The following is a 26660-nucleotide window of genomic DNA, read 5'->3' as shown; positions in this document are numbered from 1 at the left end:
TCGATGGGGGCCGGCGTTCACGCTGGTGCTGGGGGCCCTGCAGGTCTCATGTGACGGTCATGGCGACCTCGGGACCAGGGTGCTCTCCATAATCCTCCCTTTGGCCCTCGGACAGGAGGGCGCAGCGTCCCAGAGTGCCCACCTTGCCCGCCCGGCTGCTCTGCTCCCCAGAAAAGCGCCAGATCCCCCATTAGTCGCCAGTCCCTTGCGGACAGACCCATCCTCCTTCATTGTATCCCAGCACTTAGCCAGGGCCTGGCTTACATCGGGCTGAAACGCAGAGCCCGAGGGGGTTTCAGGTAGAGCCAAGCAATGGCTGGTGGGAAGCGGGGAGGGATGCCATGGCACACAGGTGAGCTGGGCTGGGCAAGGTCAGCGGTCTCCCTGCCTCCTCCAGAGCCGGACAGAGACCTAGAGTGGAGATGGGCCTGGATGGGGGTGGGGAGTTGGCCTTGAAGGGAAGCTAAGGGCTTCACTTTGACTGAGGGAACTGCCCCATCTGGGGTGAAGGCCAGGGAAGAAATGAGGCAGAGGGCGGCCTCTTACTTTTTCTCTCTGTTCATCTCCTTCCCTCCCTCCCCTTACCCTTTCCCGCCTTTGCCCTTCCCCCCTCTGGATCCAAAACAGAATTGGTTGTTATAGATGGTGACTCTGAGCCAGTCTGGGCCCAAACTCAATTCTGAAATGCTAAGTAAAGATGGGCAGGGTGATCCCTGGGAAAGCTGATAACTTGGAAGAATGTTTGCTCATGAGATAGGATGGGAATCTTTGGCTCGCTGGGCCACACCCAGTAAATTCCATGTCTGGCCCAGGTCCACATTCCCCCAATCTCCAGGTTATAGAGAAAACGGGAACCAACTCTGCCCCCCCACCCCCCTTCCCCCTGGACACTCTGGGCCGGCCCGTGTTTCCGAACCTGACCAGGTCCACTCTTTCCTGCTCATGTCCCAGCCTAGTGTTTTACTCTGAGAAAAAATAAAAATAAAATCTGGGTGTGGTGGGCCTGCTTCCCCCGTGTGGGTAAAAGGCCTCCCCTTTTTATGCACAGCCATTGGCTGGGCAGCTTTTATTTCCCCTTCTCACAGAACTGCTTAAGACTCAAGGAGCCTGGGAAGGGAGGACACTTTAAGGGCAGAACACCAGTTGGTCCCATTCCCCACAGACTTCCAGCACCACCTTCTTCATCTGAAAAATGGGAACTGTAATAGCACTTCTCTCACAGGGTTATTGTTGCAACAGAGGAGAGAAGCCCTTGGGACCGTCCTCCATAGTAGGCTGCTGCTGTTCTTGTCACTTTTGTTATTATCTGTTAATATTCATCAAATGTGGTTCAGAAAGACATAACACTGCCCTGACCGCTGTCTTTCAGTAAATTCTTTCAAATGTTTAGCTTCCCTCTGGCTGAATGTTTTGAACCCAGTGGGGCACTTCCTGCCCAGCTTTATTCTGTGACTCTAATTATGTTAGCATTTTCTCATCAGAGAGAATGAGAGAGTGAGTGAGTGTGAGTGTGAGAGTGTGTGTGTGTGTGTGTGTGAGAGAGAGAGAGAGAGAGAGAGAGAGAGTGTGTGTGTGTAGCCAATTCGGGTACTTGGTATCTGCCAGCTTTCTAATGCTTTGAGAGTAAATGGGTTTTTTAACTTTAGTCGGGAAGCTGCCCCCAGTTGTGTAATTAGGATTCTTCTCTTTGTCCCATCTTGTAGCGTACAAAGGATCAAAGACTGGTATACTCTGGCAGACTGCTTCCTGACCATCTGCAGTTGAAAGATATTCTCAGAAAAGTAAGGTCTTCCAACACCGTTTGCTAAGTTTGTCGTTCCATTTCCTTTTGAAAGGGGCCGTGTTCGGAAAGGGAATTGGCTTCCAACGTTTCGTTTCCCACTTTCTAAGAACTCGAAATTATTCCTTAGAACATGTGGTGAGGCTGGGGAGCGTTCCTGAAGCCGTCCTAAGGAGCTGTTAGGGTAATTTGCTAACTTGTCAGTAAGGTGTGCATCTGATAGCCAGTTGTGAAATGGGTGTAGCCGGTGGGGGGGTGGGGGACGCGAGGTGCTGATGAACTGGCACCGATCCAGCCAAATTACCTCATCAGGCTTTTCCAGGGGGCCGATGAGAGGTGCTGGAGACAGGCAGAAATTGAAGTAAAATCTCCTTAGCCATTACCTGAATCAGACTTTTGAATTTGACCCTTAACAGTGCCACAGTTGACGGGCTGGAGATAGATTACTATGTGGAGGAGCCATAGACTACTCTGGCGTTGGAGGGGCAATTGCGGGTTGAGGTTCTCCAGGAGCTCCCGTGGCCACCCACAGCCTGTAGTACTGATTCTGTGGGAAGGAACCCCTGCTCTGAAGCTGGAAGGGATGCCCAAAGCCAGTCAGCCCAGCCAATCCCCCAATGTTAGGAGAGCTGCCTCGGAGCACATGGGCCAGTGTCCTTCCCCTGCCTTGGGAAGTGCATTTCTGTGGCTCAGGATAAGCTTGGATCCCATATGATGTCTGGATGGCCAGACGCTGAGGCTCAGGCCTGGGCGAGACCTCGAGATTCGTTGGCCTTGCCATCCCCCCAGCAACAGATTCCCTCTCCCACCCCCCGTCCCTCTCCCACAGAAAGGCCCGGGGAGTGCGTTTCCAACTGAAATCATTTGCACTTCTTTCCCAATTGTAGTTTCCATGCATGGCTTGCATAATTGGGATGTGCAGACTCTCCAAGGTGACAGTTATGACATCAGCTTTGATTTTTGATTTTTGAGGAAGTGTTTGTGATGTCGAACCCCCGGATTTCTCTTGGCCCAGCGGGCGGCTGCAGTGGAGCTGCCGGCCCGTCCGTGCCACTGTAGGGTCTCGGGGTTTGAGATGCTCTTCAGATGCTGAGGAGCCGGGGGCAGCAGCCCCAAGACTTGCCCCTCCCGGAGGCCGAGTGAGCACCTCGCAACACTCACTCGGGGCTTTGGCCTGGCGGCCGCCTCTCAAACCACAGACTGCCGAGGATTACTTGGTGATCTCCACTTTATTTCATTTTAGCAAGATGACTATCATATGGTCCATCTAGTCTGTGCTTCTCGATCTCCTCCCAGCTCCCCACAGTCCAGTAGCCGGAGAGGCAGCGAGGAAGCCTTGACCTCCATCAGCAGTTATGTGAGTGTTGGCCTGGTGGGGATGGGGCGAGGGAGGACTGGGAAAAAAGGCCCTAAGCCCCGAAAACCCCCAAAACCTTCTCAGAGCTCTCAGGGCCATTTCCTGGGGGAGGCCTTTTCCCTTCTCTCTGGTCAGTCTGGAGTACTGGCCCCCAGAGTTCTCAGCATTTACTCCCCGTGTACTTGTCTCTGGGTCTGCCAGGAACCCTTTTTTTTATCCTGTCTTCATGTGGAGTGTGGGGGCTCAGCAAATGCTTACTGACCTGGTGATCCCCGGGGGAGCCTGCCAGGCTGATGTGTGGAGGTTATGCTTTTTAAATGCCCGAGGCGGAGTGGGAGAGAGCTCTTGTTTAAGGATGGGCATTTGATTTTCAGGCATTTCTTGAATGCTGCACTTAGTACGTGCCGACTTGGGGAGGGGAGCCAGGGCCTGGGGTTCCCTTTTAAGCTCACCCTGCCCGTCTACACCCGGCTAGCATGTCGGCCAGACTTCCCCAGAAAGGAGCTCTCTGGGTCGCGGCAGTGGCCGAAATGCCCCCCACTGCCAGGCTTCCCCAGGAAGGAGCTCTGTCCTGAGGAGCTTGGGCTGCGGTCGCTGCGGCCTCCGGCATTGTGGCGCTGAGGCTGTTTCAGAGTAACTCAGAGCAGGTCAGCGACTGCCACCAAAATGACTGATTAAAGCCAAATTTACATGGACAGTCTGACAGAAGGAGGGGGCTTGTTCCCTGAGAGCTTCTCCAAATGGCTTGTTGCCAGAACTGTGCCAGGAGCTGCTCATGACCTTCCCTGCTTCCTGTAGTTTGAGGTTGGACCCTCTTGGGGCACGCAGCAGCCCAGGTCTCTCCCTTGCTCATGCCCTGTCTCCCTGACTGGGGTCCAACCCCAGGGACAAACCTTATTGGGCTGGTTTCCAAGAGCCCTTCTGAGTGAAAGTCTGCACAGTGGGAGCCTTGCTCCTTCCCCAGCCCCAGCATCCGCTGCAGGCCCGTCTGAATATATTTAGCGCTCTGATAAAATTGTGGGAACGGGCTGTGCTCATACTGGGAAGGTAGAGCTGTGATCCCTTGGATTGCTATGAAACCAATTTACCTGAAAAAATTCAAATTGTATTTTAAGAGTTCAGATAATTCGGGATCATCAACTCCATCTTCGAGTCAGGAGTCTCTGACTGCCACGGCCAGTTCTGGTTCTGAAGGCCCGAGGTACCGGAACTCACCGCAAGCACCAGCCAATCCTGAGCAGAGCCTGCAGTTCCCGTACGTGGTGCAAGGGTAAGTAGCTTGGGGAATTCAGTGCAGATGTGGAGGAGATGGGAGAGACAGTCAGAGGCTGACCCAGCCTCCTGGCGCCAGCGTTTGAGGTCTCGGGGGCTTCCAGTGTCCAGAGCTGGGCTGAGCTCAACTTGCTCTACATTCGAGTGCGGCCTCAGGCACTTACTGACTAGATGAGCCTGGCAAGTCTCCTCCCTTCTTCTGTTGGCCTCATTTTTGTGAGGGTAAAATGAAACTTTTTAATGACTTTTTATTTTTTCCAAATAAATGCAATGATAGTTGTCAGGATTCATTCCTGTAAGGTTTGGGGCTTCAGGTTTTTTCTCCCTCTCCTCTTCCCTTCTCCTGTCCTAGATAGTTAAACATGTGCAGTTCTTCTATACGTGCTTCCATATTTATCATGCTGCACAAGAAAAATCAGACCACACAAGAGAGAGAGAGAACAAACAAATAACCAAAAGGTGAAAATGCTCCGTTGTGATCCACATTTAGTTCCTCCGGTGCTTTCTCTGGGAGCAGACGGCCCGCTCCATCACAGGCTGGTGGGATTGGCCCGAATCACCTCATTCTTCAAAAGAGCCAAGTCCATCACAGTTGATGAAAACATAATCTTGTTGCCATGTACGATGATCTCCTGCTTCTGCTCGCTTCCCTCAGCATCACTTCATGTGAATCTCCCCAGGCCGCTCTGAAATCATCCTCCTGATCGTTTCTTACAGAACAATAATATTCCATAACACTCATATCCCATCATTTATTCAGCCATTCTCCCACTGCTGGGCATCCACTCAGTTTGCAGTTTCTTGCCACTACAAAGGGCTGCTACAAACATTTTGGCACATGTTGGTCCCTTTCCTTCCTTTAAGATCTCTTTGGGATATAAGCCCAGGAGAGACTGCTGGGTCAAAGGGGACGCACAGTTTGATAGCCCTTTGGGCATAGTTCCAAATTGCTCTCCAGAATGATTGGACCAGCTCAGAGTTCCACCAACAATATATCAGTGTCCCAGTTTTCCCACATCTCCTTCAGCATACATCATGATCTTTTCCTGTCACCCAGTCTGAGAGGTACAAAGTGGAACCTCAGAGTACTATTTTCATTTCTCTAATCAATAGTAACTTTAGAGCATAAAATGGAATGGTTTTAAAATACTTTTATATCTCAAAGAAGGAAGGAAATGGGCATTTATGCAACACCTTCTGTATGTCAGGCACTGTGCTAAGTGATTTACAACTATATCATTTGATCCTTAATTGCACTTTTTAGTTTTAGAGGGTTAATAAATGTTATGCAGGGAACCCTCATGTCTGGAACCATCTGCTAAAGCAGAGTCGCAACTCTTCACAGAGAGCAGGTTACAGGACTGTGTCCAAGGTCCCATGGGCGTGCCAGAGGCAAGACTTGAATCCAGGACATGTGAATGTCCGGCTGCCCGCTCGCGCCATCTCACTTTTCATGTACTAGGTGAATTGGTTACCCCATGCACACCTGTGCCCACTTGGGAAGGCAAGGACAGATAGCACCTGATGTGGATATAAGTGGTTTGTTGACAATCGTGATGCTCAAAGAATGATTTTGTGGTAAAACCCCCCAGGACAAGGTGGATGACAGAAAACGTGTCCACCCCCTCAGCCTGTCCGATATCTGAGTCATGAGGAGGTTTCCCAAAAGTCCATTGTTGCTTCCTGTACCAAGATGACCAGCCCAGCAGAAAAGCCCTGCCGACCAGCAGGCTCGCTCTCGAGCCGCCACTTCAGGCATCCGTGGTGTGGGATGGGTGGGGACCAGGAGTCTGTCTCAGGTTTGTTATTCCTCTTTAAAATGAATGAAACAGGAGCAGCGACCCTTGACAACAACCATTTCAAGAAGAGGTCTGGCTCAAGTCAGAAACCCAGAAGGTTCATGGAGGCACGAGCACCCACTCTCTGAGAGACTGGAAGGTGAGGCTGGCTGCAGCCTGGGCAGCGTCTGCACCAGGGCCAGGAGCTGCCGAGAGCGGTCAGCTGGAGAGCGAGGAGGAAGGCTGGGCCCTTGACTCCCTGAGCGTGGCTGGGGTGGACATGAAGGACAGGACTGAGGTGCCAGCCACCATAAGCCGGCTGTTTTTGTCATGGTTGTCGGCCTGGAGGGAGAGGCCGGTGTGAGCAAGGAGCGGTGGGCTCCCCTGGCCAAGAGCGGGATTTCGATTTGTGGACCATGTACGCAGGAATGATGGCCTCTTGCCGAGGCTGGAGAGCACCTGGAAGGAGCTGGGAAAGACCCGGGAAGGGCAAGGACTTGGAGCGCGAGGCCCAGAGGGAACGCCGTCCCGGCTCCTCCTGAAGAGACGAGCGTTTGGTGCCGCCACACGGTCAGGTAGGTGCTAAGAGCAGGAGAGTGAGAACCCGCGAAGGCCTCCTTGCAGGACTTGCTGACCAGATACAAGCTGTTCTTGGGCTTCGTTTTTTTTCCTTTTCGGCTGTTTTTTCCCAGTTAACAAGAATGTATTTTGTCTCTCATCCTACTTCTTCCTCAAGAGGGAAGAACCCTCTTGTCACAGATCTCTAGAGTAAAGCAAAGCAAATTCCCTCCCAGACCCCCAATTCCTATCTTTTTCCTTCTGTGTCTGGAGTCAGCTCCCACTATGTCAGATCTTTGACCTCAGGATTGACAGGATGGAAGGGGTCGCTTGTGCCTTCACGCGGCTGTTCCCCTCGTCTCAGCATCCGTTCAGACGTGTCTCGTCTGGTTTCTCTGAACCTCCATCGTCGTTTCGTATGGCACGGTTCTATTCTGTTCATTCAGATGCCATCCTGTGTGCATTACTCCCCAATTAATGGGCATCCCCTTAGGTTTCGATTATTTTCTGCAGCAAAGATAGTAGCCATAAGTAATTTTGTGTGTGATGAGTTGCCCCTCTCTTTGATCCCTCGTAATGGTATTTCTAGTTCTGAGGGTTGCTTAGTTTAATGACATTTTGAGCAGATTGCCCTCCAGAAAGTATAGACCAGGTCGCAGCTCTGCGGGCTGGGCCTTAGGTGCCAGTTTTCCCGTGGCCCTTCCAGCATTTGTCTTAGTAGCCAGGGTGATGGCACCAGGAGAGCTGCATTAATTTTCATTTCTCTAATTGTTATAATTTGTACTGAGCTTAGATAGCTTGAAAGCTGTCACCCTTGGCCACTTCCCAGAAGATGGTTGGCTTGGTTGCCCTGATCGCGGTAAATCCATCTGCCACTTTCTTGGGGTGTGTATCTTGTACACGTGCACACATTTTTCTTCCAGAAGGAACTGAGGAAGGTTGTACCAGTGCTGGCGAAACGGAACCCGTTAGGGGCCCTTTGTCCACGGAAGGCAGAAGCAGATTGGGAGACTTAATAGATAGCAAGTCATTTGCCGCCTTCCCTGGGGAGACGAGGACTAAGTTGGTTAGCCCAAGCACACAAGAGGAAGTGGAATGTGTCAGGGGAGTCAGACCAGCTCCATCTCCTCAGATCCTCCTGGAGAATGCCCATTATCCTGACCCTAGACCTTTCAGGAACAGCCTCTTGCCTGCAGCCACACTGCAGACCCACTGTTGGGGGAGAAACTGCCCTGGAGCCCACCTTGCCCATCGCCAACATCCGCTGCTGCCCAGCCATGACCGAGCTCAAGTGGCTCTAGGAAGCCGCACCAAACCCCGGACCTCTGGTCAGATGGCCCGCCCCGTCCTGTCCATAATCTTGGGAAGATGCAATCTGGAACCACAGTGCCTGCGCACCTAGAAAACAAGCTATTTTGGACCAGGGTCTGTGGTCCAGCCAAATGGTCGGACACCCGAAGTGGATGCGGGTTACCGGATGACGTGCTGCATCCTGAGGATTAGTGGATTCTTCTTTATGAATATAGAGCTTGAGCTCTGGAAAGCATCTTTTAGTATCCTAAGGGGAGAGCACAAAGCATTTTTTGTACATCATAAGTGCTTAATAAATGCTTTTTTCCTGCTTATTTACTTCTGGGTCACAGCTTATAAACCATGATCGATAAGCTCCTCGTCAGAGATAAGGTTCATCGGACAAAGGCTGGTAGGGAGGTGTTGCCCAGGTTCTCAAATCTAACTAAGAAGGCTTTAAAACAAAAAGAAAAAATTTGCTGAACTGAACTTGATGCCATTTGTAGTCTTACAAGGGACAGGATGTGGGAGAGGTGTGGGGGGGGTGAGGGGTCGTATTTGGAAATGACAAAAGATAGTAATAGAGTTAGATGGAGAAGCATTAGCATTGCATCCCAGATTTAAAGGGGAACTCTGGTAGTTGTTGAGAATGACTGGAAGAGGAAAGACCTCTGTCCTGAAATGGCAGTGGTGGGCATCGGGACTTCTAAGAAAGCGAGTCCCCTTTCCATTAAAACTATTGGACTCGCATGTTGGTGGTCACTCAGACGGACCTAGGAGCATTTTGTGCTGTGCCCAATGTTGGGGGACTAAAGATCTATGTTTTGAGATGATGAGTGAAAATAATCGAGAAAAATAAGTTCAGGATCATGGCTTCCACAGGCTAAAATTCTCAGCCCTGTTTTCCCTGCTCTTTTCTATTTCAGAAATGTTGGGAATCAGTTTCCTGGGCAAGCTCTTCCAGCTGCATTCCCCGTCTACCCTGCTTTCAGCCCCCTCCAGATGCTCTGGTGGCAGCAGATGTACGCCCGGCAGTATTACATGCAGTAGTAAGTTTTTCCCACTTCACCATTTTCAGTTGCCGTTGCGTGGTTTGCTCTAAGGGTCTCCGCAGATGCAGGCTGGCCTTGCGTTGGTCGCGTCCGTGATGTCGCCCGGTCAGACTCCAAATCCCGTAAGTGTTATGTGGGCCAGGGCTTCCCGCTGCGTGAATGGGCACCTCGCCCCGGCTGTGGTGAGCCCTGCTCCCAGGAGGGATGTGTGGAGAATGTGGAGGTGGGAGCTCGGGACTCTGTAAGACGCTGGCTGGAATGGGCAGGCGTCCCATCGGTAAAAGGCCGAGACTCACAGCTCGGGGAGGATAGCACAAGGAAGCCCTTGGTTGTATTGTTTCAGTCACGCCTGCCTCTCTAGGACCCCGCTTTAGGGCCCGGACGCTGGAGGGCTCGGCCTTTTCCTTCTCCAGCTCATTTTACAGATAGGGAACTGAGGGCAAACGGGGTTAAGTAACTTGCCCAGTCACCCAGTCAGTATCTGAGACTGGATATGAACTCATGAGGATGAGCCTTCCTGATTCCACGCCCAGTGCCCGAGGCCCTTGTGGCTCCTGATGCCCAGCATACTGGGGGACCATTGGGGAGCCTCCCTGTCTCTTGGTTCAGTAGGAGGTGAGTGTCTTGAGGGCTGGGGACACTGGGGGTTTTTTTTTTTGTCCCTGATACCAGACACATAGCACATAGTCTTGCGTTCAGCCCTGTGACTTCATTGGTGTCTGGGAACTTACTAAGAGAACCTCCTGCTGTTGGTACCTTTCGCCCCGTGGGCTACTGCCTGGGGCACCCAAAGGTGAAGTGACGGGCCTAAGGTGACAAAGCCAGAGGTAAGGCCGGAGCCCTGGTCTCTCTAAGCCCAGGCCTGGCTTTCTCTCCGGGATGTCACGGATTCCTCTTACCGTGTACAATGTAGGTGCTTAATAAATGCTTCATTGAATTGGGTTGTGGTTATTTGTGTTTGCTTCTTTGTTTTTAGTTTGGTTCTTTAGCTTAACAAAGGAATATTTACTTTGAGGTATCGGGGAAACATAGCAACACCTTGGGGGCATAATCTTTCCCTCCAGTTCAAGTCTCACTCCTTCCCTTTAGGTCCAGGGACTCCAGCATTGAGCTTGGGCCTTCCCTGTTGCTGGTTGCCACATGTGGGCATCGAATGTGGGGTACCAGGGTTACCACGGCTCACCCTGGGCTTAGGCCGTCCCAACTCTACACTTAGAACTGAAAAGGAGTAATCCACTAAGGAGTTTTTCGGGGCCTGGGATTAACGGGGTGTCCCCGTCTCTTAGAGGACAAAACTGTCCTAGGTAGAAATCTTTCTCGAGATTGTCCATCTGTGGTCTGAGCACAATTGTCAAGTGTCCCGTTCTAGAAAGAAAATTCTGGAGGAAAAAATCTCTCCCAAAATTCCCTCTTGATGCAAAGGGCCCAGTTTTATTTTAGCAGAAACTCATAGCTAACAGAGATTATTCTAGACCCCGTTGCTTGAGGAGCAAGCCAGTACATTTCCTCCCTTTCCTGTAGGTTTTCTGGGAGTCTTAAAAGGGTGGAGAGCGATCTTGCCTTTGCCACAAGCTCCTACCGTTTGTGTTTCTCCCATGTTAAAGGCACCCTAGTTTCATTTAACTATTTAGAGGCAGAGTAGCTTTTACAACTGTTCACTTCAAAGGTTTTAACAGGAACAAACCTAAGCAATCCCTAAAAGGTCCCTTTGTACTACCTTGGTCTCCATGAGCCAAGAAGAGGGGAGGGGGGAGAGTAGATTCACAGCCTAGTTCTGTTCCTGTGTAGCCTTAGTCCCACCACCTTTCAAGTCTGAAGCTAGCCCCTTGGCTCGGGCCAAAGTCCCCGACTGCTAGGCCCTCCCTGCAGCCTGGTTGTCATCTCCTGCCTATAATCCTGAACTCCCAGGACTCCTTGGCTCAAGCTCCTGGGCTGCTGGAAGGAGAACATGCATTTTATAGCTATTAAAATAAGCAGAGTACCTAGGAGAGTGGGATTTATAGCCCGAAGAGACCTTCGCCATCCCCCACTGGCCAGCTTCTCGAACCTGAAATACTTCCTTCTCTGGCCCTACTCGACCACTTTGATTTCCCTAGCTCCTGATTCTCTTTCTGTTGTCTTCTCTTCCCTGGTTGGCCAGTAGTTTCCAAGGCCAAGTCCTTGCCATTTGTCCTCTCAAAGGGAGATGGAGGAGGATTTATCACAGAGGAGGGTACAGACAGAAGAGGCTCCTTGTTGCTTTCATGGCGCTCTTGGAGGAAAAACAAAGAAAAAAACACTTGAGAGGTTTAGCAGCCCCCCCACCCCACCCCCTCCGCCTCCTCCAGGGATGGGATTGACCATTTTTGGGTTGCTCGACCTGGACTGAGACATGGATTCCCTCCCTGACCCCTCTGTCTGCTTAGCCCCCAAGCCGTGTAATTCTTGCCTCCCTCCGGCCCTGCCCCTTCCACCCGAGTCCCCGAGTTCATTTCACCAGGCTCTTTCTCTGGCTCCATCTGTGTTCCTTCTTCCTCTGAGGTGGAGCGGCCCCTGCTCTGCCAGGATCCCAGAAGCAGGATTTGAATTCGGTTCTGGCTGAGTCAGAGGCTCAGATGCCCCAGAAGGGGCCAGTTGCACAGTGCAGGAGGCATTCACATGGAGCCTTCAGAACTGAGTGGGGGGCCAAACTGCGGCTCGACAGCTGTGACTGGGTCACTCAGAGCGGGAGAGACCCAGGGCCATTTGCAGGCTGGGCAACATTGGCAGCTTTAGTAAAGCCATAGGAGATGGTCGTACCTGGCATTCGGCGTTGCCCAAATGATGCCCGCGGTCAGACGTGCCCCTGCCCTGCAGTACAGGGACCTCGCAGCTGAACGCCTCACCTCCAGTGGGAAGGTGCCGAGGCTACCCAGCAGCCTGTCGCCTTGTGGTGTCTATGGGAGGGGTGTGACATAAGAGAAGAGATTCACGGGAAATCATCCAGGCAGCAGACACTTATTAAGTGCCTACTGTATGCCAGGTACTATGCTAGAAAGGCAAAGCATGCCAGCTCCAGCGTCCCTGGCTTTTAAAGAAGTAACTGCAGGAGCAAAGATCCCTACAGGAGAATGCGGAAGGAGGCACGAGCATTAAGGGGGATGGGGAAGGACTTCCTGGAGAAGGCCAGCATCCCACTGAGTAGTCCAACAGACAGAGAAACCAAGGGAGGAGCCTCAAGAGGTGCTTTTCCACATTAAACGTCCTCGGTTCCGCCTCGGCTTTTGTGCGGGATAGTCTCCCCATCCTGCTGATCCTCCGGGACATGTCACTGGGTGGCCGTCCCTCAAGGAACACGATACTTCCCCTTGTGAGCCCAGAACTAGTCTCTGCTCCTTGGATATGGCCCCTTTGGCTCGCCCGACCTCCCTCCATTCCTCCAGGGAGCCTCTCTGTTCCAATCAGGAGCCTCGTGTTTCTGTTGGCTTTCTTGTGTGACACAGCCCTGGACCTGGACCTTCATTCCAAAAACGTAGGTTAAGTGCCCGGACCTCCTTAATCCTCCTCCTGGCGATGCTCCTATCTTTTGTCCCTTTGGAGCCCAGCCTCCACTTCCTCCCATTTGCTTCTGAACCCTCTTCAGGGTCTTTTGCTCCCAATTGTTCATCTAGAACTATTCTCCTTTTTAAAATTAAAGTTTATTGTTTCAATTGGCAAAAATGATTCCCCCTCCCACCCAATTAAAACCATTGTTTCCTTCACTGCCAAGCCTAATGACCTTTTCTCAGTCGTCCTCATCCCCGTGACCTCATTTTGGCTTTTGACCCTGTCCCAGTCAGTTCCTGGACATTTTCTCCCTGGGTTTTGGGGGATATTTCTCTGATTCTTCCTCTGACCATCCCATACCCATTTCTTAACTAGGTCTTCATCTGGGTAGTTCCTCAGCCAGGGTCGCTCTGGCTGCTTCCTGCCTCCTTCCTGCCTCCTCTCACTTGGTGATCTCCATTACTTCCCTTTATTTCCCGAGTTCCTCTTGAGCCTCTTCCCCTGAATGTCAAGGAGATCTCGGATTCAGCAAAGCAGAACTCTCTAGTTCCTCTGGAGCTGCCGTTCCTGTCGAGCGCAACCCCCCAGTCACCCACTCCTCCTCATTCGCCCTCGCTTCTCTGTCTGTGGCCCACTGTAGCTCAGACTCCCTGCCGCTCAGGCCCCCATCTCGTGCTTTCAGATTCTGGGCCTGCCCCCTGCCTCAGGTCCCTCTTCTCTGGTCCCCTGAGTGATTGTTCTCCCCCCCATGCTGTAAATGGTCCCCAGCACTGCAAATACAAGAGCCTCAGACATCTGAAGCTCCCCACTCCCAGCATCTTCTTCCCTCTCCAGTTTTCTTAGACTTTGTTCCTTTGCACACTCTCCTGCCCACCAATAGTCAGTAATCGTTTATGAGGCTCCTACTGTGTGCACACAAGGCTCGGAACAGAAAAGAGAGGCAGGAAGAAGATGGCTCAGGAAGGCTCATCTGTCAGGTCAGAGGTGAAGATGGCTCCTGAAGTGGAGATGGGGGAGGAGAGGGTGAAGAAGCATCGACAGGTGTGAGCTTGGGGGCTGATCAAGAGCTGAAACCCTGTTGGAGTGGGGAGAAGGTCAGGAGTCTTTGGAGATTCTTTTTCTCCCACTCCTCCCACCTGGGATATCTAGCTCTATCACCTGTCTCTTAGCTGTCCTGGCTTCCTTCAAATCTAGCTCTAATCCCAGTCTCCCCATTTGGCCGTCCCTCCAGTCCTCCCACTGTACTCAGCCTGGATATAGTATTTGGTGTGTGGCATTATTTACGGCTCATTCCCCCGGAGAAGTATGTGCTGCACACAAACACGCAGACACAGACATACATGTATTTCTCTCCTTGTCTCATCAACCCCGGGCGCTTTGGCTTTCACTCTCATTACTCAGTTGAAACTCCTCCCACTTCTTCCCAGAGAAGCCATCCATCATAATAAAGAATTTTGTAAAAGAAAAGATTTAAGCAGAAATAACCAACATGGCAAAAATCCAGCGGACATCTTGTCTTTCTCTCATAGCCAATCAACTCGGCCCAGACACAAGGAAAGGGATTCCTCAAGCCTCTTTTTGAGATTGGGCCCAAATGATTGTAATTTCTCGGTTTTGTTGTTGGAGCCTTTTTCAAATGGTTATTAATTATTTACAACTTTTGAGAAGTCTTTGTTTTTATCGTTTATCCACTTCTTTATTAAAGAAGCCTTTGAGTTTAAATCTTTCAGTTGTCTATCTTTGTATAGCAAACTCTTGGAGAAATTTGATTGGAGGCTTATCTTCTCTTTATCACTTATTTGCTTTCTTTTCATAGTTCTTTTAGTTTGATGACACAAAAGCTTTGGGATTTGGTTATAACTAGAACGAATTATTTTATCTTTTGTAATCATCCATGTCATTTAGGTGGTTAAGAATTCACCCACTACCCATAACCGTGGAAGATATACGATTCCTTTATTTTTCTCATTTGTTATGTGGTTTTTAATAATCAGGTCATGTATCCATTTTGAATCTTTGGAGATATGTGTTATAGGATATGGGTGTAAATCTAGTTTCTGCCTGGTAGCGTTCCACTTTTTCCAGCAATTCTTTACTAGGCTATTTGTTTTCAGGTTTATCAGACTGGGTGATTGGAGTCCATTATTTTTGATTCTTCCTTGTCTGATCTTTTTTTTTTTTTTCTTTTTTAAATTTACTTTCCTGCTTTTAAACTAGCACCAAATAGTTTTGAGGATGTATACCTTAGTTCGAGGTCTGGAAGTTCTATCCTTCATTCCTACTCTATTCATCATTTCTCTTGATGTTCTGGATCTTTTGTTTTTTTAAATGATTTTCTCATTATTGTGTAGAATTTGTAAAGGGTCCCTTTGGTAGTTTGATTTAGTAACGCTAAATATATAAATTTTGGTAGTATCATCACCATCATTACTTCTTCATTTAGGTCATTCGTTTCTTTAAGGAGCTTTTAGTAATTGTGTCCACCCTAGTGTCCAGTGGGGATACTTCGGTGGGTGTTCACAGCGATCTCATAATTGCCCAATCTGGTGGCCTCTTCTGTCCTTGTTCTCCTTGGGTGCTCTGCGTTTTCCCCTATTCCTTCAGCAACTTTAGTGACTTACCTTCCATCTCCACCTTCCCCAGCTCGGTGTCTTGATGATGAAGGATCATCAGTCCTTCCTAATACATGGCTCTGCCCTCCCAGGCCTCTTCTCTTCTTGGAATTCGTGCGTAATCTCAAACTCCTGATCCTGGCCCTCCAAAGTTAAAACCCTGTGTAATCTGGAGCTGGGTGCCCCGTGCTTCCTGCTCTCCCCTGTGCCTCTTTTGCAGCTCTCTGATTCCACAAGTTTTCCCTTCCAATTCCTCCATCTGGAAGCCTGCCCTTAAGACCCAGCTCAGTTGTTTTTTCTTCTGGGAAGTCTTCATTGATGGTCTCCAAAGGCCCTTTTCCCTCCTCCCCCAATGAGTTTGAGTCTTCCTTCTCTTGTACTTTACAGAACTTCTCTTACATTTATAGCTAAGTCCTCACCATTATAATGTAAATTCAGTGAATGCGATAACTATGGAAATTGTGGCTCTCCCCCAGTGCCTCACCCGGTGCTCTGTAACTGAGAAGGACTTAACCTGGAATCCGATTGAACTTCTTAGATTCACTGCTGTTGCCAATGGAATTTACTGGGTGGGGGACAAAATTTTCTTCACGCTCTTACTACTTTTCACTTGTTTTTACTGTTCACAACAATTATTATTCCCAGGTTGTTTCCCTGTGAAACTATATAGGCCCTTTGGGTGAAAAAAGAACAAACAAAACATTGTGACTTTTCTTTTTAATTCTCTTCCCTTTGATTATTTCAGTCAAGCTGCTGTTTCAGCCCAAGCAACGTCCAATACTGACCCATCCCGACCTGCTGCTGCCCAGGCTCCCAATCTGGCCCACGTCCCTGCTCATGAACCTCAGCCTGGTCCAAATGCAGGGGCCCAGGAAAACCGAGCCTTGAACCGGAATGTGCAGATGAACGCGCAGGGAGGTCCTGTGGTCAACGAAGAAGACCTGAATCGAGACTGGCTAGACTGGATGTACACGTTTTCTAGAGCTGCTATCCTCCTTAGTATTGTGTACTTCTACTCTTCCTTCAGCCGCTTTGTCATGGTGATGGGAGCCATGCTGCTGGTCTACCTGTGAGTAGAAATCACCTGCCCAGCTCTGCCGGGGGCTTACCCGAGTGGCAGGAACCTTTATCTGACGGGGCCCGTTGCGTCCGAGCTGCCGGGCGCTCTTGGTTCTGAGCTCCAGGTGAAGTCTGCCCTTTGCAAACGGCTCTTTCAGTGAGAAGCCCCTCGGGGAGAGCTTGAGTCTCGGTGGGCAAGCTGACCCCTCGGTGGTTTCTGAAGTTCCTCAGCCCGTGAGCACGACGAACGGGCTTCCCAAAGAGCCCGTCTTAGTTGAGAGTAGGGATGGGCCCTCGGAGCACAGTTCTACCTGAGGGGGAAGGGGAAGGGGGTGTGCCGTGGCCTGCCGTGGGGAGCCGTAGCACCGATCCTAGACACCCTGGGTAATCTCACTCACTGTTAAGCGGTACAGCCATTTCTGATCTCTGATTCTTTTTTTCCTCATGTTGCCGAATAGACACCAGGCCGGATGGCTTCCTTTTAGACAAGAAGGAGGGCAGCTACAGGCCCCCAATAATGCCGGTGTGAACCACGATGGGCAGGATGGGAATAATCCGGACCTTGAAGAAATGGTACGTTGGCCCAGAGGCTTGTTAACAAGGTCCCTCCCCCTTCTACTTTGCGCCTGGAGTAACCACAGGATAGAAGATCAGGAGCTTCAGAAAGGGCAGCTTGGTTTCCTCCTCCTGATTTCATGATCCAAAGTTAGACTAGCCCGGCAGGTTGTGCGCGTGGTGAGAGTGGATGTCCCACCTGGCTGGGTTCTTCCCTGTCTGAGTCCCGAGCGAGGACTCTTCTTGGCTTCTCTCTGGAAGGCCGGGGGGTACAGCCTCCCAGGTCATGCTTGTCGCTCTTACTCCCCAGGGCAAGTCCCTCACCAATGTGGTTTTTGTTTGGTTTGAAAGGAGCATCTGATGGATGATGGGCTTGGTGAGGAGAGTGAAGAGGATGCCGGGGAGGATGCCAGTGGTGGGCCTCAGCCCGGGCTCATGGCTTCGGCCTGGTCCTTTATCACCACCTTCTTTACTTCACTCATCCCGGAAGGGCCTCCCCAGGTTGCCAATTAGACCTGACCACCTGTGCCAGCCGAGAAAGAACTGTCCTGAGAAGTGGGTTTGACTGGAGGGAAGCGTTTTAAATAACAGTGCAATTTCAAAAAAATTTATAACTTTCTTTTGATCATGTTGTAAAAAGGTGTTTTTTTTTCAGCTTCTCATGCACATGAATTTTTTTCAGCACAAGTGAGCTACAAAATGTGTGCTTTTTTAAACATCCTTTAAAGAGGAGCACAGTGTGATAATAATGTTGGTCTTCCATGTTTTATTCATTTCAATTATGGATATTATAGCAAGAACAAAATCGTTGTTAGTGCATATTATTCCTTTAAAGAGCTGTTTAAAGTATCAACGTCTACAGTTAGGAGCCGATGGCCCTTGAGCAATGTGAAATTTGAATGAATAAATCCGCCTATTTTCTGTGAATGACCCTAAAAGTTTAAAAGATGATTTTTATATTTCTAGTTTTTCCAAAGAATGCCCGTCACACAAAATGAGCTAGAGCAGTATCTTTTCTTCTGCAACACAGCAATAAGTCCTCTTACTGCTTATTGAAAGCTTAAAATTTTTTAAACAAGTTTTCTGATGCCAGAAGTGATTATGGAAATTTTCTTTTGTAGAATATACCCTGGTAATTGGAACTAAACCTTTTAAAACAAGTAAACAAGCAGCTCTTCAAGGGAATTAACAGTGATGTTTGATTCATTACAAATGTTTGATATATACAGTACTTTTTATAAAATGAGATGTACTGGAAATCAATCCCTGTAATTAGTTTTTTTAATAAAAGGTCAATTATAGTAAACCGTTTGTGGAATATTTATTTAATCATCTTCACTAGCTTGCCATTATATTTCAGCCCTTATGTTAATCAGCATAATGGTTGGCAGGGAGAGCTTCAAGGTCAGAGGTCAGTTTGTGTGAGCAGGATAATGGAAGACTCAAATTCAGGGCGTGATTGTGAGAGGACCGATTTAACACTGTGCTAGGGAAAGACATTTCTTCCTTATGGAGAAGCATTTTGCAAAACCTGATTCAAATCAGAAAGCTGCTTTAATGGAGATACGGAATTGGAACTCGAAGGTACCCATGGGTATGTCTGTCCCCCATTCTTCCCGGTAGTGTTGGAGACATGCTGTTCCTATCTTTCTTCCGAATTTCCTCTCTTCAACGTTTCATTTCATGGTATCTGCATTTACAGTCATTAAGTCTGATGGTTTCCGAGAGAGCCCCTCTTATGCTTTGGCCCCTGATAACTAGTTTCCTGGTTTTAATTTTTAGTTTAATTCCATAACAGTTTTCACATGCTCATTTCTGTAAGGTCACAGTCTGATGCTTCATTGAGGTGATCGTGGGTAGTCAGGGCTACACAAGTATAGAGCAACCTCTCACGGGGTCTACCCGCTTAGGAAGGCTTCCCAGGCAGATGAAGCAACAGGCAAGTCTGCTGGTGTAGGACTTAGCGAGCTGGGGAGGGGCTCACCCCCGTGAGATGATTACTTCTGGCAACCCTCAAACCAAGTGGCTCCGTTCTGTAGTGATGGTGAGGTGCTAGAAATGGGGGTGCAGAAGGATGGAAACAAGTATGTATTGAGGGCTTACCATGTATCGGGCCCTGCGCCAAGCCTTGAGGATAGAAGTTAAAGCAGAAAGTCACACTTTCTGCCCTCAAGAAACTTAGTCTAACAAGAGAATATCGTCCACCAAAAGGAGCTGGAAATGAGTGAGGCGATGAGAAGGAATCCTGCCCAGGCCATGGTCTGTAGGCCCAGAACATCAGGAACAAAGCCTCGAGGTGAAATGAAGCTCGGCACCCAGTAGAGACTGCGGCAGGGCCTTCCCGAGGGGGGCGAGTGTGCCCCCTTAATTAACTGAGGGGCATTCCGGGTGGGGCCGGCTTTCGGTGAGCTTGGTTTCATGGCAGCTCCTCTTCCTCTCGGACAGAGATGAAGCCCGGTGATCCAAGAAGAGGAGAGAGCCTTGGGGCCACCAGCTTGGTCTCCTGTGACTAAAGCAGTGGCTGTGTTATGCAGTGCCACGTTGGACTGCGATGAGTTTGTGAATGGGGCCAGGGAGAGAGAGTGCCCTCCCGGACCTTCTGTTGTGATGCCTTTGTTTGGACGTGGGGGTCTCAAGAGGATAGGAGCTGGTAAGGAAGAGAAAGTCTGCTCGGAGCAGGAGCCTCAGCAGGAAGATGTCTCCAAGTCCTGCTGCCCGTTGGGTGGCACGGGGACCCCTGATGCTGGGGGGAGCTGAGAACACGAACAGTGTCCGGATCTACAAGCGGAACCGCTCGGCCCTGGCAAGAGGCCACGGCGCTTGTGGTTCAGTCATTTTCCAGGGGGTCTGGCTCTTCATGACCCTTTGGGGCTTTCTTGGCAGATGTTAGCATGGTTTGCCATTTCTTTTTCCAGTTTGCTTTACAGATGAAGAAACTGAGGCAAAGACGGTAAAATGACTTGCCTGAGATCACACGGTAAGTGTCAGAGACTGGATTTAAACTTGAGTCTTCCTGACACCGGGGCTGGTGCTCTGGGCGCTGCCCCACCTGCAGTGGAGGCTTTCCTGTTAAGATCCAGGTTTTCAGGGCACGTGCCAGCTCTGCCCTCAGTCAGCATGTAGGGTCCGAGTCCATGAATCCGTGCAGGCTCAGGCTCAATTCCGTGCCTGCTAATGATTGGGCACCATGGATAAAGGAGGAGGAAACCCAAACCAGCATGTCTTCTCACCTGAGAGAGCAGGGGACCCCGTTCAGACTCAAGGGGTAGGATGGAGACGAGTTTCACCACCGAGGGGATAGAGTTCTACAACAAAAGCTCGGAGCATCTGGAATGCACAACAATATGGACAATCCACAAAATCTCCCCTCTCTCCTTCCTGCAACTCCCCTCCCCTGTCCAAATGCAAATGAACCAAAATGCCGGCACTATTACCGGAGAGCCGAAGGGATTTCGGCTTTGGCCAAGTACAGACGTCCCCTCCTATCATGTGAGTCTTTCCCCTCTGTCTACAAGGTAGGCGGCAAGTCCTCTGTAATCAGAGGTGGTGATCAAACTGATCGGAGCCAGAATTCTTTCCCGGTTTCTCTGAAACAATCTCCCTCATTTCCTGCAGCACATTAGTGTGCTGTCACACACACACTGTAACCTGTCCACATATACCCCCAATTTAAGGGCACCCCTCAAGTTCCCATTCGTTGCCACTTCAAAAAGAGCCATCGATATTTATGTACACCTTTATTTAGCATTTGACGCACTAAGGAATAAAACTGTTATAAACTTCCTTTTCTCCGCTTTCCCTCTGATTTTCCTCTTGAGTGAAATGTGTTTCTATATTCAGCTCCGGGACTGTCTGTTCTCTCCTTGGATGATTTCAGACAAATGATTTTTAAGGGTCAGCCTCTCCTCCCGTTCCCTTCTACAGGTGAGAGGGGCAGGTGGGCACCAGGTGTGGGTGAGCAGCCCCGAAAAGGGCTTGGCAGGTTCTTATCCCGACCATCAACAGCAAGACAACGGCTTCTCTGCCGGCCACATTGCGCTCTCCGTATATGGTTAGAGCAAATGCCGACGGTTTGGGCCGTGGCTAGGTTCACTTACCTCGGTGGTGGATATCCCAGGAATGTGTGGAGAGAATGAGTTGGTGCAGACGTTGCCAGAGCTAGCTCGGTGTTCGGGGGTCCCTGAGGGAGAGTGTGGGGGCTGGGCTGCCTCCCAAATCGAAGGGCCACAGAGCCGCTGTGCTGAACTGGATGCTGTGCCAGGCCCGTGCCCGCACACGGAGTCGCCTCCTTTGGAGTTCTCTCGGGAAGATTCTGAAGCTCACCCGGTGACTAAGATGGCAGCCAGGGAGGTCCTTGCTCAAGCTAAGCAACATTCCAACTGTGCTGCAGAGAGCAGAGCCCCGAGGGGCCGAGCCCCTTGTTCTGATGCCGGAAAGACTTGGGTGGAGAGCTCACGTGGGGGTCAGAAGAATTGGGACAAGGACACTCTCCAGGTCCCTAAAGAGCGAGGCGCCCAGCATGTGCCCTGCTCACAGAAGATCCACAGTTCAGAGACATCATCCCCCAAATCTGCACGTGGACTGTGGTGTCTGAGCTGTGGTAGAGCCTTCCACGCCCTGCCCCGGGCATTGGTCCTCCAGTACAAAGGACAAACCACAACCCTCGAACCCTTAGTATGAGCCTTTCCCTTCCCCTTTCTTTCCCCTCTCTTTATGGTGTTTTCCTCTTCTTTGCTTTGTCCATCTTTCTTGTGAGATCATCAGGATGTAACAATGATGGTGATAAGCTAATTTTATGTAACTGTACCGGGCGCTATGCTCGGCACTTGTTCAGGTGTGCATTGTATTTGATTCTTCCGGACCACATTTGGCAAAGATACAGGAGGGGTTTGCCATTTGTAGCACTTTATCTCCATTTTACTGATGAGGAAACTGAGGCAGGAGGTTATGGGTCACACCATGAGGAAGTGTCTGAGACCAGGTAGGAATTCAGGGCTTCTGAGTCCAGGCCCATTACTCCTTGATCTGTGGTGCCCTGAGCCGCCCTCATCATAGAACAAAGTTTCTCACTAATTCCCCCCTGCTGTTGACTCTGCCCCTTGGAATGCTGTTCCTAGGAAACAGCTCTCCTCCTTCCTAAATCTAGTAGCTCTCAGGGAAGCCCGGCTCCCCCGGGTGGCAGCTGGACCTCCCTGGCCGCCCTTGCCAGGACTGTGCCGTCCATTCCGTGACTTAGGTGGGAGAGGTGGAATACTGCTTGTTCCCTGGCACTGTTGGCAGGTCCTCCCCCTTTCTCCGGCAAGCTCTCCATGCTGTTCATGTGTTCCAGAACCCTGGGACCTGTTTAGAGATGGTCGCTCCCCTTCCTTCCTCCCCTAGTCTTCTCTGCTCCCCAGCCCCTGCCCTCATCCCGGGGCCCTTGGGCATCCCCAGAGATGCTCTCATTTCCCGCGGGCTCCTCTCCCAATGCGAGTCACAGCGAGGGCGTACTCTGGCCTTGCTCTCACAGATCTGCCACTTCCATGTTGTTGGAGGACTCTGAGTTCCCCATTTGACCATTTTGTTGGCTTCTCACCTTTCTTCACCTGCAACTCAACTTCCAGGCCCTCGACCTCTCGGGTCTCTCCTCGTGTCTCCCCTGCATTTACTAGTCTCTCCGCTTCTCATCTTGTCCCTTTGGCGAACCATTCGATTCCATCATGTCCTCCGTTCTCGAATCCCTGGCCCCCCAGATTGTCAGAGACCCACCCACGTCTAGCCTAAAGTCGCTGCCCCCATTCTTTCTTGGAGCCTGTGCCTGCAAGGAAGTTCTGTTCCAGACTAAGTCCGTGGTACCCAGCTGCTGGGCAGTCCCCCGACAGCCCCGTCATCACGCCGGCATTCTCGTCAGCAGTTTCCCCACGCTTTCTCCTCCATCCCACAGCTCGCCCTCTCAGCTGAGAAGCTGGCTCCTGCTTTACGGAAACATTGGGGCCCTTGGCAGTTCCCGTGTCCCACGTGACGGGGGCCTTCCTCCTGACCAAGCAGATTGCGCTCTCCGTCATTCCCTCTAGCCTGCCACCATCTTTCCCTCTCTCAAGGACTCCTTCCCTGCTGTTACAAACAGGCCCAGGTTCCCCGACCTAGAACGACGCTCGTTGACCCTTCCATCCCTGCTGTCGTCCTGCTGCTTCCCTGCTCTTTGCAGCTGAACTTCTACAAAAGGCTGGCCCCGGCTTCTGCATGCTCTTCCCCGGAGAGTCCAGCTGCCCTGCTCTCTGCAGGCACGAGGGAGCTGCCCTCAGGTGGTTTCCTGCAGGCACAACGGAACCACCGTCAGAACTGCTCTCTGCAGGCACCACGTCTCCTGGTTGCTTCCCACTCCTCATTTTCCGGGAGCTGCCTTGGACACACCTCTCTCCAGCTTTCTGGATCCCCAGCCCTCCAGGCTCTCCCTAACCCCTGTGTGACCTTTGCTGGCTCTTCCTCCAGCCCAGAGGATGGTGTCCCAGAGGGTTCCCTCCTCAGCCCCTTTCTCTCCTCCCTCCATCCCACGGCTCTCGGTGATCTCCATCAGCTCCCATGGAGTCTTATCACCATTTCTGTGCTGGCGAGTCTTAAATCTGCCTTTCCTGCCTTGAACGACACTGTCGCGGAGACGCCATCTTGCATCTACAACCACCTTTTTAGACACCTCAGCTGGAGTCCAGTCAATCTTGAGGACACAGCCTGCCCCGACAGGAACTTCCCTTTCCTCTTGGACCCTCCCTAGCGCTTACCTTTCCTAGTCCTGTAGAGGACCCTTGCACACTTAATCTGGGAGTCCCCTGGACTCCTTTCGGTCATTCTTCAAGATCAAGCTACTGTCAGGGGCTCCAACACGCCCCCTCCTCCCATACTGGCTGCCCCCTGGCGCGGGCCCTCCTCACCTCCCCATTGCAATCACTTCTGGGAGCGCTCTGCGCTTAGCTACAATGGGGTCTTCCTGCAACACAGGTCTGACTGTCGGCCCTCTCCTCAAAGAGCTCCCAGCCAGGAGCAAGAACATGATGCGCTATGGACATTCAAAGCCCTTCGTGAGGCGGCTTCCTTGTCCCTGCTCCACAAGCAAGGCTCATCTCCTGAATCCTTTCATTCCGACTGTGCCCAGGCCTGGAATGCTCTCCCTGCGCCCCTCTGACCCCCAACTTCCCTGGCTTTGCGGACTAAAACCTCACATTTTACAGGAAGCCTTCCCCACTTTCCCCACTGTTTGTTATTTCCTGTTTATCATGTATTTAGCTTGCTTTGTATATTTTTATTTGCATGTTGTCGCCTCAATTAGATTGTAAACTCCTGTAAGCTCAGGACCATCCTTTGTCTCTTTTTGTACCCCTGACACTTAGCACAGTGGTTTGGCAGGTAGTTGGGGCTTAATAAATATTGATTGAACCATTTCAGGCTTTATTAGACTCCCTCAGTAACTCCTGATGACAAGAGGATTTCGGGGGGTGGAGGGTGGGGGGGGGACATAGGTATCATTTGCTTATAATTAATAAAAACTTTGTTCTTATTTAGTCCCTTATGGTTTTTCATATGAATTTACTTTTTTGTATTTGAATTTCAAAGTTCCTTAGTTTTGCTGGGTAAGTTATTCTTGGTCATAAGTTATATTTTGGCTTCTGCAATATCATATTTCAATTTCTTTACTCCTTTATAGAGATGGCTGCTAAGTTGTGTGTGACCCTGGCTGTGGCTCCTGGCTGCTGACAGTACTTTTTCTTTGACATGGAAGTTCTGGATTTTGACTATGAGGTTTCTGGGAGTTTTTATTTTCGACTTTCTTTCAGGACGTAACTGTTAGATTCTATTTCCTTTTTGTCCTCTGGTTCTAAGACATCTGGGCAGTTTTCTTAAAAAATGTATATAAGATTACTTGACATAGGCTATCTGGTCTCTTGTTTTGGTCATATAATTCAGGTAGTCCCATGATTCTTATATTTTCAATCTTTTTTTTAAGGTCAGTTTTTGCTGTGAAATAGCTTAAGTTTTCTTTTATTTTTTCAATCTTTGGACTTTTAATATTTCTTGTTGCCTCGTGTAATCGTGGTTTTATATTCGGCTCATTCTAATTTATTAATTTTGTTGCCTGGATAAAGTTTAGGCTAAGCTATTCATTCTCTTTCCAGTTCTTTCTGCTACATCTCTCAGTTCTTTGTCAAATTTTTTTCCCTCACACATTCCTTATTTAACTTATAAAAACATTTGAAAACTTTTTGAAGCTTTTCATCATTTTCAGGACTTGGGTTGAATTTGTGCTCAAGCTGTGTGTTTGTCTGAGGCTTTGTAGATATTCCAGTTTTTCTCTTCTGGGATTGGGTCCTGACTGGTATCTCTGCCACCACAATTTCTCTCTGTGGGGTGTTCTTTTTTGGTCAGTAATTGCAGCCTACATACTGCCTTTGGACTCGATGTCAGGGCTGGGTTCGGGGCATGTCTGGAGGGAAGAGCTGGGCTATTCTCCTGCTGCTTTCTCAGGGTATTATGTGTTATATTATTCTACAATCCCAGAGACAGTTTAGGCTGGGGAGTTTTCAATGCTCCCAAAATGATTTTAGGCAGAGCAGAGTGATTGCTGCCCCCTGGTCTGAAGACCTGGTTTTGGTCAGAACTACAGTAGGACGCTGCTGGTTCAGAGGGACAGAACTTGAGGCTCCCTTTAGGTCCGGGGTTCACCACCTGGTTATTCCTCTACAGGCTGAGCTAGAAGCTGACCCAGATCCTGCACTGCTCCTGAGATTTGAGCCAGGTCACTGATGCTGTGGCTGATTTCTCAGCTTCCTCCTTTCTTATACACTTGCAGGGCTCTCCCTCAGAGGGCCACTCTCCTTCAAAGGTCACCTTCTTGGTCCTCCCTGGGTCTGTGACCTGGAGTCAGACCTGCCTTTTGGTGGTCACAGCTTCCCATCACGGTCCCTTCCAACCCGAGTCTTTCCTCAGTGTCCACAGACTTTCCCATCCCTCTCCCTTTGCTGAGCCGGGCTAGACAAACGACTCAAATGAACATTTTTTGGTTCTCCCCATGAGGATCTGTCTGATCTACTTGGAAAGGTCTGTGGTGTGGAGCTCATTTATCCTGTTCCTACCACTCGATTGTCTTGGTTCCACCCCCTCTCCCCACCGTACCCCTAGTGCTCTACCCCCTTATCATAATTAACTTACCCAGAAAAACTGAGTATAATTCTACAGGGGGAAAAATGGACCTTAAATGAAACCAAGGACTTCCAAGCATTCCTGATGAAAAGAGCAGAGCTGCCTAGAAATCTTGAAGTCCAAACACAAGAGTGAAGAGAAACACGAAAAGGTAAACATGAATAACGAATCATAAGATCTGAACAAGGAGCACTGGCTTATGGGCTGATGTGGGCAGATGATCCGTGTGTGTGTCTTTCATCATCTGGGGTCATGCAAGGAGCCCAATTGGAGAAAATGGGAAAAGGGGGAAAGAATACACTCTGGAAAGGTGGGGGAGGGAAAAGTATCACGTTTAATTGGGGGACACAAGTAGATATCTATATAGATGAGGGAGTGGAGGAGAGGAGGTAGTTATCACTTGAACTTGATTCATCTGAGCCAAAGGAGGGAAGAATACAAATACAGACAGAATTGGGTACAGAAATCCATTTCACTTAAAAGTAAATAAGGGAAGGGAGGAGGGAATTAGAGGGAGAGTAGATTAAGGGAGGTTTAGGTATTAAGTAAAAATAATAATATATAATAATATAATATTTCCAGCTCTTTTTAAGGCGACAAAGAACAGGAATCTGAGGGCATGCCCTTAAACGGGAATGGCAGAACACATGTGTTATGTGATTGGGATGGGAT

General features: G+C 49.9%; 1 protein-coding gene across 2 annotated transcripts in view; it reads left to right on the top strand.

The window, feature by feature from the left end:
- Positions 1–26660, top strand: part of HERPUD2 (HERPUD family member 2) — a 33932-nt gene extending 7272 nt beyond the window's left edge. The window contains exons 2-9 of one of the 2 annotated variants that reach the window (XM_051978038.1): positions 1704–1781; positions 3024–3137; positions 4253–4407; positions 8962–9084; positions 15949–16272; positions 16721–16835; positions 26025–26139; positions 26571–26660. In XM_051978038.1, the coding sequence (XP_051833998.1) occupies positions 1704–1781; positions 3024–3137; positions 4253–4407; positions 8962–9084; positions 15949–16272; positions 16721–16835; positions 26025–26123 (1008 nt within the window). In that variant the 3' untranslated portion in view covers positions 26124–26139; positions 26571–26660. Of the gene's footprint in view, positions 1–1703; positions 1782–3023; positions 3138–4252; positions 4408–8961; positions 9085–15948; positions 16273–16720; positions 16836–17168; positions 18124–26024; positions 26140–26570 lie in introns of those variants that run through there. The other variant, XM_051978029.1, reaches the window with a different exon arrangement.

This window comes from Antechinus flavipes, chromosome 1 (genome assembly GCF_016432865.1).
Source record: "Antechinus flavipes isolate AdamAnt ecotype Samford, QLD, Australia chromosome 1, AdamAnt_v2, whole genome shotgun sequence".
Classification (NCBI taxonomy): Eukaryota; Metazoa; Chordata; class Mammalia; order Dasyuromorphia; family Dasyuridae; genus Antechinus; species Antechinus flavipes.
The sequence above is the reverse complement of the archived record's forward strand: the minus strand, read 5'-3'. Positions and strand labels throughout refer to the sequence as shown.